Genomic DNA, 20,618 nt, shown 5'->3' on the forward strand with positions numbered 1-20,618 from the left:
ATCCATGTGACCAAAAATCAGTGCAGAGTTGGAAAATGCTTTTAGCATATTGGAATTTTGTAATTGGGAGCGACTTATTAACAACTTGAGAATTATCAGTTTCACGAAAGATGATTTTTTAATTATTTTTTTTGTTAAATAGAGATTTATTTATTAATTATTATGCATCATTACAAATAAGAGTGGCCGCATTACTGCTAGCACAAAATTGTTCTGGCCAAATCCTCCCCGTCCATTTTTACTTATTCATTATATTATTTTGGGGTATCCAACACTATTTATTCAATTTATAAAACCAATAAATAATTTATCACGATGTATCTATTTTATACTTTTTATTAAATACTATTCATTTTTCAATGTTTAAATGACTTGTATTTAATAAGAGTGATTTGGTAAAATTATCCCTATCATTTACTTCTTCATAACCGTGTGACAAATCAATAGTTGACAACTATTGTTGAACATAGATACTTCCTCTGTTCCCTTTTACTTGTCAAAAATTTTCTAATTTGATTTTCCTTTTTACTCGTCAAATTTGACAAATCAAGAAATTAAAATATAATCTTTTTTTACCTATTATACTCTCAATTTATTGAGAGCGTTAATATCTTTGGTATCAAAATATTTTGGAATTTGGATTATGGCTTTAGTGATTAATAAGAGTAAAATGACAAGCTCACCTTATCAATAATTGATTTATTAATAGATGTGCCAAGTCAAAAATTGATAAGTAAAAAAAAACGGAGGGAGTAATCAATTTTTTTATTGGAATCTTATCCACCTCCAACATAATTGAGCCCCAAGTTCAAGATGCTGCAAATCTAGAGAACTTGAGTCATTAATAATAGCTTAATTATTCCAAAAAAATATATACATCAATTATCAATGGCTGGAATCAACTTCTTATTCTCATACCAAATTGAAGCTCTTTCAAGAAGATTGTTCGAATCATTTCAAGAATAAAAATTATGTAGGTGCTTAATTAGCTCTATTGAGAATATATAACAACGATGTTGTTTCGTATTTAGTATATGCAAAGATAATATTATTCTTAAAAAAGGAAACCTTTTCATTCGTCTAATGAATATTCCAAGATTATTAAAAAAACATTGTCTAGATAGAGCTTCTTAGAGAATAATAAATGTAACTTTTATCGACTGTATAAGATCGAGTCTCAAAAAGAATTTACTATCCCGAGTTGCGCTCTACTCATTTCTTACATTTCTGGATTAAATGCTCATATTCATTCACATAATATTAGAGTCAAACTTTAGTAATCGTACTTGTGCTATTGCTTTCTTTATTTAAACCTAACTGATCATTACCTCCCCCGTTCATCTTTACTTATCACTATATTAAAAATAAATGTTCATTTTTATTTGAAAAAAACAAAAGATAATTTCTAAGTTATCCTTATCATTAATTATAGTCATTTTCCATCTCATTTGCCAAAACATTATAATTATTATATTCAAAGAGTTATATAGTAAAATTATCTTTCTATTTAGTGATTCATATGAAATATGTCAAGTTAATATTGAACAAGTAAAGTTGAACAGAAAGAGTAATTGGTTATATCTCGGATACTCTCTTCTCTCAACGAAGCCCATTAAGCGTCTAATTTTGGTCCAAATTACTCATTAGCCCGTTGAGTAATTTGTTATGATCGAGCCTAAGCTATTTCACCCATTCCCTTAATAATCGATTAATCTTGATTAATGTTCAAATTCTTTCATATAATTGGAGAAATGAAAACCAATTAACTTATAAGATCTTAGATATAAATATCAACGATAATTCAAAGCGAATAAAAGGAAAGAAAAGACTAATTATGCACATGATGCTTAATTAATTAATAATTAAAGAGTCATTTTCAACAAAATTAAAACATTTTGAAATGAGTGAATGTTTCATGTGTCAAAATGAAAGCAACCATTTTAAAGACAAGAGGGATATAGAAGGGGACCCTCAATATTAGGTGTCATGTATAGTATTCTTATATCATACAGAGAATTAAGCTCCCAACTCCACCTCCACCCCCACCCCAACACATAATGAATAAGTAATCAATTGAATACCTCAAAAAATTATACTCTCCGTCTAGTTTACCTGAGTTAGTTTAACTTGGCATGATGTTTTAAAAAGAAAAACTTTTAAAATTTATGATTTAAAATAAGTCATAGATGTTTGTGTAGCTATAAATAGTTTTATTAAAGATAAAATAGATATTTTAAAATTAAATTATTATTAAATATAAAATATGTTATTTTTTTGAATTGATTCGAAAAGATAGTAAATCATATAAATTGAGAGAGGAAAGTACTACGCATATAAAAAATTATTAACTTGATTTCTCCACTACTCTATCCCCACCCCGGTCCTAAACAATATTTTGAAAAGAGTTTAAATCCTATGCAATATAGGTTAAATATTTATATAATGAGACCACTTATTGATAGTATGTAATTACAATAATTAATTTTTTTGATAAATAATAATTTACTAAAAAAGTTAATTAAATTCAGTTATTACATATAATAATTTTTTATAATGTTAGTGTATAAATATAATTTAAATTTGTAAAAAGATAAATTTTGTGCCTAACTCAACCTCAAAGCTAGTTCAAGAGGTAAGAATTTTCTACATCATAAAAAGAAATCAATCATCCTTAAAGGGCCGATATAGGACTCTTTACCTCCCTCAGACTTGATTTGGGGCTGGACATCTGATGCGCAAGCAATATAATTTAATATGAAGAGTCCAACACCAAAAATAAAAATCGAGATAAGTTATACTTTAATACCATAATGATATCATAATAAAATATGTGATTATCTCATCTAAAAACTAAAAAGATAAAAAAAGATAACACATTTTTATTTAGTTAATTATTAGTATTTCTCTATGACTTGGTTTTACCACCAAGTTAATCTCCACCGTTAAGAGTTTATAAGTGCCTCAAACCTCTATAAATACAAACAAATGTGTCACTCACTTTCATCTATACTCTCAACCAACTTACTTTCTCTCTTCATTTCCACTATCAAACATCTCCTCTTTGAAGTAATTAATCTTTTTTTGAGTCATCATCATCAATGGCTTGCTTGGAACTCTCCAAAGAGGTAATATATATAATAATTTCTACTCTTCATCTTTTTTTTTCTTTCTTGTAATGACCAAGAGTATTAATTAGTTATCAAAATCAATCTCTCTCTTTTTTATTCTTAGTGCCAACCATTCACCTATATTTAGTTCTAGAGAAAATCACATATTTTAGATTTAATTTCTATATCTTTATCTTTATAATCTTCTCATGCAAAGGGAACACATTTTCTTCTTTTTTTTTTCTCTCTATATTTTTTTTCAAGAAAGTGAAAAGAGAATGACCACCTATCTAGTATTTACTCACTAAAATCTTGTTAATTAACTTGTCTGTTTTTTTTTTTTTGTATTTTTAAAATTTTTTTAATTTCTTTTTTGTTGGAATTGAAATTTTGATCATGAAAAGGTGAAGGTGAAAGGAGGAGAAGAAGAGTGTACTAATGATGGAACTGTTGATTTTTATGGAATGCCTGCAAACAGAGGAAAAACTGGGAAATGGCTAGCTGGAATTATGCTTCTATGTAAGTTTTTTTTTTTTTTTAACACAAAAAAACACACTGAATTTTTTCTTGAAAAAGGAAAAAAAGAAGGAAAGAGGGGGAAAAAAAACTGATAGTTCAATGCACTTATCTTTTCTTTTATAAACTATAGTTTTTCCCACATTAAAATATGTGTTAAGATATGTCACACTCTGTATTTGGTATTAATTCTCTGACTTCATGACTGACTCTTTTTTTGTTTTCCTTTGTTTTTGATTTGGCTTGGGGAAAGGTAATAATCCCTTTTTAAAAAATTAAATAAATTATACATTAGACTAATTTTTTGGTTAGATTTTGCAAATGAGTTTTACAAGCTTGAAAATTTGTTTTCACCAATTTTAATCTACCGAAAATAACTTTTTTTTTACCGCACGAGGTAAGGTAAAGTCGCATATATGACTATATTCTACTCCTCCAAGAAGGGAGACTCCACTCCACTGATAGAATTATACTGGATATAACTACTATAAATGCGTGTCCAAACATAATTCCAACTTCAAGAATTCTTCCTCTTTTCTTTTTTTCAAGTTTTCCTTACAGTTTCCAACTTTTTCAATATGTATTTTACTTTCTACTCTTTTTTTTTCTTTTCTATTTTTAGTGTAAAAACAAATAAATAAAATGAAAAGAAAAGAAAAAGATGATAACTATGGGAAACCGTGAGAGTTGAGTAATAAATAAAGCCAGCTATCATATGGGGAAAATGCCAAAGATTTATAAGAGCAAAGACTAGTTTTACAAGTAAGATATTAAGGACATGTGTCAAAAAAATGTTCTCTACAGCTCTAATTATATATATATATATATATATATATACATATAATAAAACTTGTATGTATATGAAACTTATGTGGGGGAGTTGGGGGGGGGGTGTCGAGAGTTCAGAGAAGGAACTTCAAGTTTCTCTGTACTTTGTGATAGGATTTTTTGGCAGTAATAGCAAAAATTCAGTGGAAAAAAACAAGAGAGAAAAGTGGGGGTGAGGTTAGTTACGGGGGTGGGGGTGGTGACAAAAGCATGCAGTATAATAGAAAAGACATTTCTGACACGTAAATATATTCATGTCAATGTGGGTGCCACGTCATGTAATGACAAAAAATTGTTCTTGGTGGACCCCATCATTGATCTGGATTTTTGCTTATCCTAATTTTCTTTTTTACTTTTTTACTTCTTTTTTTGTGTGTGTATTTCATGTATAATAAGTTTGTGAGTGTTAAATAAAAAAAGTTGAAGGAAAACAAAATGGAAGTGCATTAACTAGATACTGTATAATTTAACTTAATTTTAGTGCCAAACTTGCTATAACTATGTCAAGTTGCAAGAGGAGAACATGTGTAAATATATAGGGTTTGGATCCTATTTGATATAAGCATTAATTGGCCCATTAGAAGTAGGGGTGTACATGGAGCGGGTTGGTTCGAATTTTTTACAAACCAAATCAAATCATTTGTGTCGGGTTATTAAATCTATAAACCAAACCAAACCAATAAAAGTCGGTTTTTTCAATATCAATTTTTCTCGGGTTTTTCAGTTTTTTTCGGGTTTTTCGTGTTTTTCATAGTATCTAATAAAAAGCATAGAGCAATGCTTCTTAAAAAGAGTTCTAGTACAAAATATCAACATATAAAATGGAAGCAGAACACTGTTTGAAGTTTTAACTTTATAAATAACTTTATAAGATGGACTTTTTTTGTATATTATTTAGATGGTTTCTCAAGTCCAAATCTAAATGTAAGAAAGAAAACAAAAATTATGAATTTTTTTTAAAAAAATATATAAATTATATTTTAATAAATATTTTTATGTATAACATAATTTAAAAGTAGTATATCTATAATCGGGTCGGTTTAAGTTCGGTTTGACTTTTTTAGTTAAAACCAAACCAATCCTATAATGGTCGGGTTTTTTTTTCCAAACACCAAACCAAGTCAAACCAAACTACTAGTCGGGTTTTTTTTCCGGTTTGGTTCGATTTGTCGGTTTGGTGTGGTTTATCGGTTTGCCCTGTACAACCCTAATTAGAAGGATGACATATTGAAAAATTGAAAGTATCAATGAATATTAGTGTCCTTATACGGCTTTTTGACTGGTCGTTGGACTAGTATGTAGAAGGATGGCGTATAAAATACTGAAACGTGTATCAATGAACATGAAGTCTTTTTATACTATTTTTTGATTGGTCATTGGATTAGTACGTAGAAGGATGAAGTGTTAAAACTGAAAGGTGTATCAATGAATATAAGTGTTTTTAATTGTAACGTTTTTTATTTGGTTGTTGAACTACTACATAGAAGGATAGCGTATTAAAAGTCGAAAAACGTATCAACAAATCGAAGTGTTCTTATCATTGGCGTATAGTGCACAAAAGGATGATCGTATTAAAGGTATAAAGATGTATGGGTAAATAAGCCTTGTTCGTATCATGTTCTATGATTGGTCATTAGTCATATATACCTTGCCTTTCTTGAGTGTAGTAACAAGTTTGGAATGGAGGATATTTACCTGCCTTGATTGATCATTCTACTAGTTGGGAATAGAGTATGGAAAGTGGTTTATATTCAACAATGGAAAAGTCAATCGGCATGTCTTGATAATTAGGAGTGCTTTATTTTCTTGGAAAAACAATAAGGTGACAATATGGTCACACATAAGGTCTATCGAAGAAAAATATTTTATGATTAAAGTACTTCGCACACCCAAAATTCACAAAAGGGGCATAAGGTTGGCAAATTTTGACATTATGGCATATCATGTTGGCAAGTTGACATTAGGGCATAGTGTTGGCAAGTTTTGACATTTGAGTGCTTGCTTAGGTACTTACTTGATTTAAGGGGGGGGGGGGGGGGGGTAATGAAAGAGGAAACAAAATATTACTTAATTTGTCCACTTTAGTTGTCCAATATACCAAGAGTTATAATTTATCATTTCGTTCCTAAAAATGCATGGATATCCAATTTGAAAAACCAAGATATAATTTATCACTTAGTTCCTAATTTATCCTTGTTACTAATTATAGTCATTTCTAATGCATTTTTAAAACATTGAATTATATAGTAAAATTGTCATTATATTTATTGTTGCTTGAAAGGTGTTCCAAGTCAATCCTGGACAAGTAAAAATGGACGGAAGGAGGTAGCACCTTTATTTCTTTCCACAACATAGTGTAGAAAATGATACCTTCCACTATTGAATGAATTTAAATGAAGTAGGAATATCACATCCATGTCAATGTCATGGTTAACTACCTTTGTAAGTGTTAACTACCTTTTTAGGTGTACAATTATCACGAATATTAACTATTAACTAAGAATTAAAGCCTGTTGACAAGAAATTGATTGGAAGAGAGAGGAATGAAATGTTTGTTGTTACTACCTAATTATCAAACCTAGTACTCTATTAAATAGTTTGGAACAATTTGTGGTGTTTTTTTTTATCTTACTTGAGACTTGAGAGGATATAGTTGAAAGTTCTACACATTTTCACAAGTGTGTCTGGGTCTTGATTGATCGATTTACCTAGTTAACCATGCTTAATCATGTGGATGTTACATTCCCCTAAGCTTGATTGATCGATTTACCTAGTTAACCAATGTTAAATTCCACTACTCGGGGGAATTTAACATCCACATGACCAAATGTATTGATTCAACTATCTCATAGACAACTCTGTCTTAGCCTTAATTGATTGACTTAGCACTATATGAGAGAAAACGAGAATATAACACGGATAAAACAATCTTGTCTCTATCAATTGAACAACAAAAGTATCGCCTAACTTTGTAAATCCGTTTTATAACTTTATTTCCTTGTGATTTTATCTAGTGAATCAAGGTTTAGCTACTCTTGCCTTTTTTGGTGTCGGAGTGAATTTGGTGTTGTTCCTAACACGAGTGCTGCAACAAAACAACGCTGAAGCTGCGAATAATGTGAGCATATGGACTGGCACTGTCTACATCTTCTCTCTTCTTGGCGCTTTTCTCAGTGACTCTTACTGGGGAAGATTCAAAAGTTGTGCCATTTTTCAAGTCATCTATGTAACTGTAAGTATATATTACTACTTGTCATAGTACATCTGCAACTAATTAAAGCTAATGACACAATATAAAATGTAATTAAGTCGATACGGAGTACTTTAACTGCACTAAGTATTAATTCCCTTTGTTCTATTTTGTATGACAGTAATCAAGTTGACACAAATTTTATGATGATGCTAATTTAACTTATGTTGTATATTAGTAGTGATTATGAATCCCCTTTTTAAAACTGTTTGGAAATGCTTTATTTAAGTCAAGGGTCTATCAGAAACAACCTCTCTGTATTTACGAGGTAAATAGTTGAAAAGTTATGTTAAAGAAAACAACACATCCGAATTCAATGATCTTGAATTCTTGGAAGCCATGAAAATTGTATAGAAACAGAATTGTGTCAAACATCTAGCACTTTCTCAAAATACAGCTACTATTAATTAATGCAACAATTACTTGTTAACAGGGATTAGTATTATTATCACTGACAACACAACGTTACTTGCTCAAACCGGAAGGTTGTGGGGATCGAACAACTCTATGTGGAGAGCGTTCAAACATGGAGATTAGTCTATTCTACATTTCTGTGTACATGATAGCTCTAGGATACGGAGGCTATCAACCTAACATCGCTACCTTTGGAGCTGATCAGTTCGATGCATGTGATCCTAAGGAGAAACAATCCAAACAGTCCTTCTTCAGCTACTTCTACCTGGCGCTGAACCTTGGTTCACTTTTCTCTAACACCGTTTTAGACTACTTTGAGGATGACGGTATGTGGGCTCTTGGTTTTTGGGCATCTTCTGCGTCTGCCTTCGCTGGATTGATGCTCTTTCTTGGAGGCACCGCGAAGTATAGGCACTTCAGGTCTAGTGGCAATCCTATAATCAGGTTTTCTCAGGTTATAGTCGCTGCATCAAAGAAGTGGAATGTAGAAATGCTAGAGAATGAAGACACGTTATATGAAGGCGATGATGAGAGCTCCAAAACTGTTGGTAGAAAAATGCTCCATACTCACGGTTTCAAGTGAGTAGCAAAACACTAATGTTCAAAGAACTTGTGTCTCTGTATTTTTCCCGTTCTAATAAATCGTTGTTAAAACGCAGATTCTTTGACAGAGCGGCCCTGATCACATCCAAAGAACATGACAATGAGAAGCAGAGCAATCGCAACCCATGGCGCCTCTGCCCTATTTCACAAGTTGAAGAGGTTAAGTGCATTTTGAGGCTGTTGCCAATTTGGCTATGTACTATAGTTTACTCTGTAGTTTTCACGCAGATGGCGTCCATCTTCGTTGAGCAAGGTGACGCCATGAAAACTACCATTGGAAAATTCAGGATTCCTGCTGCGAGTATGTCTAGTTTTGACATCATGAGTGTAGCAGTTTTAATATTCCTGTATCGCCGAGTCCTTGATCCTGTAGTCAAAAAGATTAAGAAGATCAAGGGCGAGGGTCAAGGGATAACTCAACTTCAACGGATGGGAATCGGACTTGTCATAGCTGTGATGGCAATGCTTTCAGCAGCAATTGTGGAATGCTACAGGCTAAAGTATGCTAAAAAAGACTGCACACATTGTGAAGGCTCAAGCTCTCTGAGTATCTTCTGGCAGGTTCCTCAGTACTCTTTGATAGGAGCTTCGGAAGTGTTCATGTACGTAGGACAGCTGGAGTTTTTCAACGAGCAAGCACCGGATGGTCTCAAAAGCTTCGGAAGTGCACTGTGCATGACATCGATATCACTAGGAAACTACGTGAGCAGCTTACTCGTGAGCGTTGTGATGAAAATTTCTACAACTGATAACATGTCTGGATGGATCCCAGGAAACCTCAATGAGGGTCACTTAGACAGGTTTTACTTTCTGTTAGCTGGCTTGACAATCTTAGATTTAGTTGCTTTCACAACCTGTGCCAAGTGGTACAAGCCTATAAAGCATGGTGGTGAAATGATTCAAAAAGTAAAAGAAGAAGACAAATGTGAAGTTTAATGTAACTTTGTCATACTTTTAGGCATATTTGCCAGAATAAATAAATAAGAGGAAGAACTATATCTCCTCAACTTATGTACAGATTTACTTTTTAATACAAGTTCGACCTCAAGGCATTCTGATTCCAAGCAATACAACAGCTATAATACTATTTTCTTGAGCATCAGGCATCTCTTTTATAAATTCAACTGTACCAATTTCATTAACTGCAAAATATGATTCTGCTGTGGGGATTCGAGGACAATCAAAAGAATGCAAGCTTCTGGAATGGGAATTGACCCAGGCACAGAGGAAACTGTTTCCAAAAATCTTTAAATAGTTCAGTTTTGCTTTGCCTGTGATCCTGATATAGTAATTATTTTCTGATTTCTCATACACCATGACATATCCAAATGAAATTTTGACGATGATAAACTTAAAATGATGCTAAACCTTAAGCTTCCATTCTCAGATTTGCTAAGAAGTTCATACATAAATGATACAAACAATGCCAAAACAGATACATCTGTATCTCAAAATTGTTAACTTTTAAGAAGATTTCTCCAATTTCATCAAATGCGGAACTGTATATAAGAAACTGTATCCTAGATGTCTACCACTCAACATGATTCGACTAAAGAATACACATATCAACTTTGGACCTTACGAACTTGTATGTGGTGAGTAGAATGCCTACGCCAGATAGGTTGTGCTCCACTTTGGACAAGAGTGACATATTGTCCGTCCTTCACCGAGCTTTTGCTCTACGTGATGCACGAAACAAAAGAATTAACCGTGTGTGCATGGAGCACCCTCAATCTCAAACATGAAATGCTGAGGGAAAAACACATTAAAAAGACAGGAGAACGTCACTAACCACTAAAAGCTTGATAGCTCTGGAAAAGGTCTCCTCTGCATCTTCTGAAAACTCCATATATATAGGCACAACACCATGAAACAGAGCAAGACGCTGCTTCACCCTTTCACTGGCATAAAAGATAATTCATGTCCTATGTCAATAAGTACATACATAAACACATATAGATAGATAAATAGAGAGATGGAGTGGTCACTTCTAGAGGTGGCAATATTAGCCCATGAAATCATGACCGTGGTCAATTGACCCATCCATTTATTAGCTCAGCCCGTTTCAGCCAATCAATAAAATTGGGTTGATATGTAGCTTAAACTGACCCATCAGAAATCTTGTCAAAACATTTTTAAAAAGTCATTTTTTTATTTGATATATATTTATAGACATAATGAAGAAAAAAATAGTTTTACAAGGTACTAAAAAATTATAAAAGAACAACCAAAGAAACTAAAACTTAGTAAGAATGGGAGGTTGGGTTATGATACACTTTCTAGCTCATTTTAACCCAGCCCATTTCTTCCCGAGTAACTTTTGGGCGGGTTATTAGCACGCCCACTTACTAACTCAATCCATTTTGACTCGCTCAAATTCAGTTCAACCCGCCCACTTAACACTTTCTAGCTCATTTTAACCCAACTCATTTCTACCCAAGTAACTTTTGGGCAGGTTATTGGCACGCCCACTTATTAACTCAACCCATTTTTGACCTGCTCAAATTCAGTTCAGCCCGCTCATTTGACACCCCTAGCCATTGCTAACTAAGTTTAATGTTTTATTCAACAGCTCAGCACAGAGGTAACATTATTCTTTATATAGCGTGAAAGAACTTAACACTTTACTTGAAGAAAATAGCTCAGAAATGGAACAAATCAGGAGAAGTCCGTAAAGACTATAATTGTGACTAGAGAAAAGACTAAATTAGACTAAATTATGACCAAATTTTAGTTACTTACTTGTTTGTGAAAGCAAATATTGTTGATGAAGGCCGATTATGACTTAAAATTATTGCCATGGACCCAGTTCTTGTGAAGACAATGATGGGAGTGCTAAGGGTATCAGCCATTGTGGAAGAGTGGAAGGCAAACATTTCACCCATATGGCTCTGCAAAATATATCAAACAGATTAAGCATTGTGCGTAACAATAAGATTTGAACGTGATTTCCTGTTGGATAAAACAGGAAATAAAAACCCCCGCTGACTGAATGGTGAGTTCATAGAACAAAAACAAATAAAGATCCAATAATACATATAACTCTTTTTGAGAGAAGGGCAAACGAAACGTGAAATTTACGAACTACACTACATATAATTCATACACCGTATATATACCTTATGGGCGGCAGATTGACTTGGAGAACTAGTGCTGTTTTGTAGGCTTGACTCAGTCCTTAATGCCACAACATGCATCACGTGAACTGCCTTCAGCGGGTACCTATGCATTTATGGAAATAGATGGTTCATTATTTACAAATCATCTATTCCAGGCTACTGAATATAACACAATATAACACATAAAAAATACAAAATAAAAAGAAAGGATTCTAATAGGAATAGTTTGTGTCTAGAACAACACTTACTTCCCGTGAGCGGTTTCCCCTGAAAGCATTACAGCATCAGCGCCTTCACGTACTGCAATAGAAATGTCTGAGACTTCTGCCCTGGTTGGGGTTGGGTGATCTATCATGCTTTCAAGCATGTTTGTGGCTACTATAACGGGTTTTTGCATGCTCCGACACCTTCTAATAATGTCTTCCTGTGGATACATGTAATAGCAGTTTCTCAGTTCTCTGACTAAATTCATGAAGTAAGATACAAAAGGGTTTGCAGAGGAAGGAATTTCTCCAAGAGAAAAGATCATTGATGGTAGCCAGAAGGAATGCAGTTCAGTGGTCTGTAATCCTGTTTCAGTAATTCTGGCACTTACTATTATATTGTATTAATTAAGAGAATCAAATTGATTATGTTAAAAAATAGAAACTATAGCCTCCTAAACTAGTGAATGTTTCGGTATTGGTTTATTCCAATTTACATCAGGAATGAGAACAATCATTCTCTTATGACAAAATATTCACGATAACTAACTAATCTTTCACAAGAGTATGATAATACCACACAACATTCAGTTCGAGAAAAAGGTGTAAATGTAGTTAGAAAGAAAACCATGCTGAATGAAAGAAAGATTAATGAAGAACAATAATTCTCCTATATTTGCAATGGGGTTTGGTTGCTGCAGAGGCACAGGGGGTTAAAAGGCTGAATGAACAGGACAGGTTTGTTTCGCTGGGCACAACGGCTCTTTATATTGGAAAAACAAGTACACAAACTGACACGGAGAAATAGCTCAAAACAGGAAACTCCTCAGCTCAGTAGGTCGACTAACATGTAGATTTTTCACAAGTGTCAGAGCTGCGTTTCTCCTCCCGAATTACTAGGAACATTTGATAGAAAATCTATGCAATTGAGTGATATGATAAAACATGATGCCACGGAAATATATCAAATTGTAAACCTATGCGTATTTTGAACATGCTCGTTAACTTGCGATGGGACTGTAAGGGGTCTTTTGGTAGAGTATATTAGCAAAATTAATGCATGCATTAATTAGGTGTATTAGTAGTACCTTGTTTGGTACACTTTTTCATGTTATGTATAATTAATGCTTGCATTAGTTGTACACTCTTATTGTGTATTAAGGTGTGTGCTACTAATACCATGGATTTCTAGGTATTAGTAATGCAAGGGGATTTAATGCATGCATTAACATGATTAAAGACCCAATTACCCCTCAAAATCTTTTTTATATCTTTTCCACCATAATTATTGAGGATATTTTTGTAAGTAAATATTTTTATGCAATGCATGCTATTTTAAATACACTAAACCAAACAATGCATAAGAAATATTCTATCTATAATTAATGCAAGCATAACTAATACAAGCATTACTAATACACTCTATTTAGCATTATTTTTATACACTCTACCAAACGACCCCTAACAGCATAAACTTTGTGAAAACCAACAGTAATACTAAATAAATATATTCAACGATTACTCGCCTCCCTTCAATAATTTAGTTATATTTTGTTCACCATATTGACCAAAGAGCAATGATTTAACCAAGATGATGTGATATGTGATGGAACATGAGTCTTCTTTAGCAAGAGATGGTATTATAAAGATCTCACCATCTCCGCACTTGATAGCAGCTATTTAAAGGCCCATGAAATGAAGCTCTATGCATCAGCATTGAGATTACCTGCAGCAGTGGGACTTCCTCAATTGGAAGCTCAGCTCCAAGATCACCACGGGCCACCATTGCCTATCAACAGTTGCATAATACAACTTAGAAAGATGTCCAAAAAAATTTTAAAATAATTGTTGTTGTCATTTAAAAGATCAAATCGATGTAGTACAAGTAACTTGGCTTAGATTGGCATCTTGATCTGCTAAATAAAACAAATGACTTCACCAGTATAATTGTCAATCAAAACCTTTGAGACACAACCCATTAATACAATCAGGGTTCTGGGAAAGCAACTAGAACTACACAAGAAGATTGACCATCCCTTCTTCATAAGTTACAACTATAGTTCTACAGTAAAATTTCCTACTTCTATTAATAATTTCTACTGCAGCCAGAAATACTTCAACACACGTATACCAAGAAATAAGAAAGCAAATTAGAGATCAAATTCATTGTATTTTGCACCAACATTTTCACTGCATCATCCATCACTCGATAAATAGAAACAAGACAATAATAATACTGCTATCATTTTCGTTACGGAGCCTTACCCTACACATTGTCACACACTGACATACGAAAAATAGCATGAGTACTGAAGTTAATTAAATATGCAAATTTTCAACACACTGAACTAACCCCATCAGATGCAGTTAAGATCGAGTGGAGATTTGGGATGGAGTCTGCACTTTCAATCTTTACAATAACATGAATATCTGCATTACAACCTGCAAAGTAGCTCTTCCAAGTTTAGAAGAAAAAAAAGGAGAAGGAATGCAACTATGAAAGCCTTTGACAAGGTTACATCCATAAAAATAATAGGTAGGAGATCCTTATCCCAAAAAATAAAAAATAATAGGTAGTAGAAACTTTACTTTTAAGGTAATCTTTCAATTCATGGACCACCTTTGCATCCTTCACAAAGGAAACAGCATAGAAATCAACTTGATTGTCCACGCCAAACTTAATATCATCCCAGTCTTTCTCTATATAAGTTGCAAAAAAAGATCAAGCTAAAGTGTGGTCTTAGAAGAAAAAATGAGTAAGTAAAATATTATAGGGAGGTGGGGTTCCAGAATTTGAACAAACCTGTTATTGAAGGTAGGGTGGCACTTTTTCCTCTTACATTCAGATGCCGTCTTGATTTCAGTTCTCCCCCATCAATAACTTCACATTTCACTACATCGCTGGTTTTTGACTTCACAACTAGCGACATCATCCCACCTGGATGAACAAGAGCAGGTAATTGAGATTACAAAACAAAAAGTTTATTTTTTTCCCCAAGAGACAAAAATAGCAAATCTGGATCCAACGAGCACTCTTCTCATTATTGATTTTTTTGCTTGAGATGCAACTACGTTCCAAAATAATCACAAAATGATATATAATCTTGCAAGAACTATTCATAATTAGATAATACAATTCCAATATTGTGTGCTCCGATTAGTTACTAACCAAGAAAAACTTACTTACATAATACAATTCCAGTATTGCACAGGAACTGTTAGACTAGACAAGCGCCACCCGCATTCACCCCAAAGGCGTTTTTTAAGTCTCTCGCACTGAAGCAAGTCCCAGATTTGACTTTTAAAAACATTGTTTGTGTTATAGCAATGTTTTAGCAACGCAAATAGTGTTTATCAAGAAAAAATGAATTAGAAGAAATTCAATTACCATCAACGAGTAGTATGTCTCCCGACTCCACATCATTTATGAAATCGTCATAATTTACACTAACAGTGTCTTCAGTGCTGACTCCTCTTTTAATGGTAAAGTTGAATTCTTGACCCTCCTTAAGGAGGATTGGTTGTGGCACATCTCCACTTCTCACCTCAGGTCCCTGCAAGATATATCATAGGCAACAAAAGAATATAACGCGAAGGAGCTCGTTAGTGAAGTGTGTAATTGTCCTAGAACGTATGTCTCATTTTAAACCACTAAATAAACAAGTTACTTTCAACATTGCACTTGGGAAGTGGAAAACTATCGTCACAGGTTTCACAATCTTCATAATAAAACAAAGGTCAAGCATGACAAAGAACACATGGTTATAAAAAAAGTAATTGGCAACTGGATAAATATCCACAATGCATTAATTTTTCAGTTGTCTATAGGACAACACGTGACATTAGCAATTCTTTACAACTGGAGATGAAAATAACAATCAACAGAAAATGGATCTCAATTTTCATTTCCTTTTGGTCGATAGCTCAGTTCCAACACGACTTTCATACCAGTTGAAAAAAAACAAAATTAAATTGCGTCACCCATTCGCAAACTTGTGAATCCAAAACCAAGTGAACAGAATATCAGCTTTTAAGTTCCACATTCCCAAAAGTTACAAGTCTATTTCTTGGAGATGCTAGTGATAAGTGGTAGCTACAAGAACAGGAAATGGACAGGCTTTTCAGTGTTCACTATGTTCTCTTTGGTAGAACACGAAAAAGAATATTAAGGAAATCAGTCACATGTCCATCAACCCTTGACATACCGAACAGATCACCTGAAAAGCAGTTTCTACCATCTAGTCGTCCTAGGCTTAGTTTATAAGAGAAAGGAGTACAAGTCTTAGTTGGATATATTGTTTTGTCCCTTCACCTTGATTACTCTTCTACCATCACCCAACCCTTCTCATGTTATTCCCAAGGATTAGCTAAATCGAAATAGTGAAATTCTTAGGTCATCTCAAAAATTTGCTGGACTCAAATAACCCACTCCAATCGAGAAAATATTAGACGTATCCTATAACTGATTCTTCTTTTTTTATAACATTAAAGTCCGGGTCAACTTGTGTGCACCTCGATTGTTCCGCCGGGTGCTTGTTACTTTTATCAGGTGACTTTGCCTATCAAAGCTTAGGTAGATGAGAAAAATCACCTAGTTTTTTATGTCTCTGTTGAGATTTAAACCATGATTTTCAAGGCTTACACTCACTTCATTGACCACTAGGTCACACATTGAGTGCTTGGAACTATGCGATCATATTTTAAACATACACTAATAATTGCAGCTATAGAGCTAATAATAAGCATTACCTTAGTGTCCAACATTATTGCTATAACCTTGTTCTCAAATTGAGCATTGTATTCTTTAACAAGGTCAATTGTTTTCTGATGTGATGCATGGTCTCCGTGTGACATATTCATACGGGCCACATTCATTCCAGCTTCTGCCAATTTCCAGATCATCTCCTTTGAGCTTGTAGAGGGACCAATTGTGCAAACTATCTTGGTTTTTCTTGGAGAGTTCAGATATACACTTTCTTTTCCCAGACTGTAGGCACTGGACTGAACCACAGAAGAGAGAAAATTACCATAAGTTGCTTTTAAGAAAAAGGATTCATTAGAATGTTCAAAGTATGTGCTGTTACAGGAAACAAATGGTGAAAAGGGAGAATTTTGATAACGAAAAACAATACATCAATATAAGTTTCCATTTGCTCAAGATAGAAAACATCTATTAAACGTGAAAACTGTTACTCTCGTTTTCATCTGTTCCTCTTTTTGCCCTTCTCTGGGATATCCAAAAATATAGACCATGAGTCAATATGATTTGCAGTTCCAATAAAATTCAGTATCACCAATTATTATGGGAGTTTCAAAATACTTTAATAAAGAGTTGATGAAATTCTCAAGACCTTCAAAAATTGTATTAATGACCCAATGGAGTAACCCTGCTTTTGAAAATACTACTATGATGAACATAAGACATCAAAATTAAAAACAGCAGCTCCACAAAGCAAGCTCACATGTACCTAAGACAAACTCATGGACACCACTCTGCATTGGTTAGCTATAAGATACTTAAATCACAAACATAGGACCACTGATAATGAATGAAAGTCAAAGTGTAATATACAGGCTAACAGAGTGCTATATACTAAATAAGCATCCATTGCCAGAAAAATCTAGAGGAATAACCACAGGTCATTAATCAATCTTCCATAAAGAGCTGAAATAAAAAGTCCATCAATAAACAGAAATAGGCCATTAACAGGTACATCAATAAATACATACTCCATGCCAATTTATGTGACAGTTGAAATTTCGGGATTCAAATTTTTAATATTTTTTTGAAATAAAAATTTGTCTATTGGAAAACTACATCAACAACTCAAAAGAAAAAACATAATTGACTAGCAAAATTCCAAGCGTATAACTTACAGATGACGTAACAGGTACATTGAAATTACTGTTATCATCATCATAACTGGCATGAACATTGTTATTAGCGCCACGAATATGGTCAGGTGATTTAACAGCCACGATTTGATTCAAACCGTTGATTCGTTTCCTGTAGAAACGAGAATCCGAGAAGAACAAATCACCTATGTTCTTCGCCGATGAAAGCCGATCCAACGATTTAGCCGCGTCGGATTTCAATGCGGCATGTAGTCCTCCTGTAGGCAGATTCAATGTCGCCATTAAAGAAGAAATAATAGAAGAGTTGATAACTATGGAGAAAGGAGAAGAAATATGGAGGAAATGTTGTGTGTTTATGTGGTGAATGATGGAAAAGAGAAGTGAGAGAGCGGCTCAGAAAAAAAATAGAGAGAGTTGCGACTAGGATTCATTTTCTCCTTTCTGCCCTACTTAACTGTAGGTCGTCCCCACCACCCCCTGCTTCCACGCACCGCACGTTTGCTTCACACTCTCCTCATTATTGGAAAATGGTTCCATTTTGACTCGTTTTATATTTTCTTCACAGTTAAAATAATAGGTAAAGTTCAAAGTAAATAAATTTAAATAAACGAATGAACGTATATACTAATGTTAATTGTTAGGTGTACTATTAGTCGATGTAAACGAGATGTGTACTTTGAAGAGTGGGTCCAAAATTCTTATAGCAACATATATTATGATATTTAAAATCCCTGGTTTGATAACAACTATGACAAGTAGGATAACGACAATGGATGTGGGCGAGCATTGTTAAACAGATTGAAGTTGTCGTGTGATAAGGACAAACACCACAATTAACTAACGTTGGGACCTACATTCTCAGATATTTTTGAGAAATTAGGATTCTGTTTATATATGTGATATAGAATTATGATTTAAAAATCAATTATTAGGATTCTGTTTATATATGTGATATAGAATTATGATTTAAAATTAAATTGATTGGAAGCTAATTTTGTTTTGATATATAATTTGAAAATTTTAAGTTATATATCTTTTTATAAATATGAAAATCTCACCTCTATGAAAACTATCAAAAATTATTTAATTCTAATATAGTTTTATAAAAAGAGTAAATCATAGAGCATAGATAACATATAAAATAGGCTAAGGTGTGGTATTAATAAATCACACATCTTCATATTTCTTTTATAAATAAATTTTTTTGATTTCAAATATTCAAATACACATAACTTTGTAAAGATTAATTACTCAATAATAATAATAACTAATTATTTTTTAATATAATTTTCTCATGTGGTACAAAAAAAAATCTCAAGCCCAACAGGAGTCTCTTTTTGGGAAAATTAACTAGAAAAAAATATTTTTTTAATAAATAATTACTGATTTTAGCAATATTTTTTATTCATTACTATTTATAGCAATATTATGATATATCTGTCATGTATTAAAAGTGAATTATGCATGCAATATAAATGAATTATAAGTGTTTTAAAATATATTATAGTTGTTTGGTAAGAAATTGACACAATGTATTATAGGTGTATTAAAGTATGTGATAAATATATTATCCATGAATAAAACGTGTATTATATGAGTTTTATAAATTATTCTCGCTAATATGTATTAAAATTGTATTATAAGTGTTCAGTAAAAAAAATATATTATTACTATAAATGATAAATATTTTCTTAATGTAGTACATTTATGTAAATTTCTCTTCTTTTTGTAAAAATTTAAAAAGATGGGTCTTTTGTTTACAAAATATAAATTATAGATCAAGTTTTGTATCTTAAAAAAAATTGAAACCATGATTTGAAACTCAAATCATGCTATTTAGAGAATTTAAGATTTTAAATTCTTAAATTCATGATTTAAAATCTTAAATTCTCTAAATAGCATGATTTGAGTTTCAAATCATGGTTTCAATTTTTTTTAAGATACAAAACTTGATCTATAATTTATATTTTGTAAACAAAAGACCCATCTTTTTAATTTTTTACAAAAAGAAGGGACATGTCTAAAAGTTGATTTGAAATCATAATTTTGTATGGCATGTCCAAACACAAGTTAGATTTGAATGAAGTTTGGATTGAAATTTCAATATGTGTGTCGCTATAGTTTTTGAAAACATATTTTAAAAAAAAATAAATATGGAACATGATTTATACACATAATTAAGTTCTAAAAACTATTTTAAACACTCATAACTTTGACAAAAACATATCATTTTTTAAATGAATTAGATAATACATTATTCAAAAATCATAACACAGTATTTAAATAAAAACAACTTTGTCACACCTCAATTTTTTTAAGCTAAGACCGAGCCATCCTTCATATGTGTATAGGGTTGTACTAGATGATTCATAATTGTGTGCATGTGTGGGGGTTAATTCTTTAGCATGAGAATAGATTTGGAGATGAATTAAGGTCATAAGGATCCTCTAGCACAAAGTCGAGCTGAAAGCTTCCTTACCGATTAAGTTTCGATAAAAAAATTTAATTGGGTCAATTTCAAATGACCATATCTCTCAATATATAAGGATTTAGGTGACCCATGATGTATCAAATTAAAGGTCTATGAGTTCTCCTTCCAACGCCACCAAGTTTGCATCAATTGGAATTAGAAGTAAAAAGATATGCCTATTTTACTGAGCACTGTCTTGCCGAACGCCCGAAGCATTTTTCGCTTGCCCGCTTGCCTGCGGCTTTTTAATAA

At 32.7% G+C, this 20,618-nt stretch overlaps 2 protein-coding genes across 2 annotated transcripts; one reads left to right on the top strand and one right to left on the bottom strand.

Annotated features, from left to right (window-relative positions):
* The first annotated feature begins 2,960 nt into the window (after positions 1 to 2,960).
* On the top strand, positions 2,961 to 9,780 carry LOC129889720 (protein NRT1/ PTR FAMILY 7.3). Its single transcript, XM_055965128.1, has 5 exons — positions 2,961 to 3,125; positions 3,512 to 3,626; positions 7,466 to 7,683; positions 8,135 to 8,694; positions 8,775 to 9,780. The coding sequence occupies exons 1-5, from the start codon at positions 3,099 to 3,101 to the stop codon at positions 9,652 to 9,654; spliced, it is 1,800 nt and encodes a 599-aa protein (XP_055821103.1). The 5' UTR covers positions 2,961 to 3,098; the 3' UTR covers positions 9,655 to 9,780.
* A 295-nt stretch (positions 9,781 to 10,075) lies between these two features.
* LOC129889721 (pyruvate kinase isozyme G, chloroplastic) lies at positions 10,076 to 18,381 on the bottom strand. The gene is made up of 12 exons (XM_055965129.1): positions 17,918 to 18,381; positions 16,790 to 17,041; positions 15,429 to 15,594; positions 14,844 to 14,978; positions 14,630 to 14,740; positions 14,394 to 14,482; positions 13,767 to 13,829; positions 12,086 to 12,261; positions 11,838 to 11,940; positions 11,461 to 11,609; positions 10,511 to 10,619; positions 10,076 to 10,397 (listed from the first exon to the last, which is right to left on the bottom strand). The coding sequence occupies exons 1-12, from the start codon at positions 18,176 to 18,178 to the stop codon at positions 10,284 to 10,286; spliced, it is 1,728 nt and encodes a 575-aa protein (XP_055821104.1). The 5' UTR covers positions 18,179 to 18,381; the 3' UTR covers positions 10,076 to 10,283.
* Positions 18,382 to 20,618: the final 2,237 nt, after the last annotated feature.

Source organism: Solanum dulcamara, chromosome 5 (genome assembly GCF_947179165.1).
Source record: "Solanum dulcamara chromosome 5, daSolDulc1.2, whole genome shotgun sequence".
Lineage (NCBI taxonomy): Eukaryota > Viridiplantae > Streptophyta > Magnoliopsida > Solanales > Solanaceae > Solanum > Solanum dulcamara.

Coding starts and splice junctions, on each gene's coding strand:
- LOC129889720 (XM_055965128.1), top strand. CDS start 3,099: ATGGCTTGCTTGGAACTCTCCAAAGAG. Junction 3,627..7,465: donor AGCTGGAATTATGCTTCTAT/GTAAGTTTTTTT, acceptor GATTTTATCTAG/TGAATCAAGGTTTAGCTACT. Junction 8,695..8,774: donor CTCCATACTCACGGTTTCAA/GTGAGTAGCAAA, acceptor GTTAAAACGCAG/ATTCTTTGACAGAGCGGCCC.
- LOC129889721 (XM_055965129.1), bottom strand. CDS start 18,178: ATGGCGACATTGAATCTGCCTACAGGAGGACTACATGCCGCATTGAAA. Junction 11,941..12,085: donor GGGGAAACCGCTCACGGGAA/GTAAGTGTTGTT, acceptor ATAAATGCATAG/GTACCCGCTGAAGGCAGTTC. Junction 10,620..11,460: donor ATATTTGCTTTCACAAACAA/GTAAGTAACTAA, acceptor CTTTTATGCCAG/TGAAAGGGTGAAGCAGCGTC.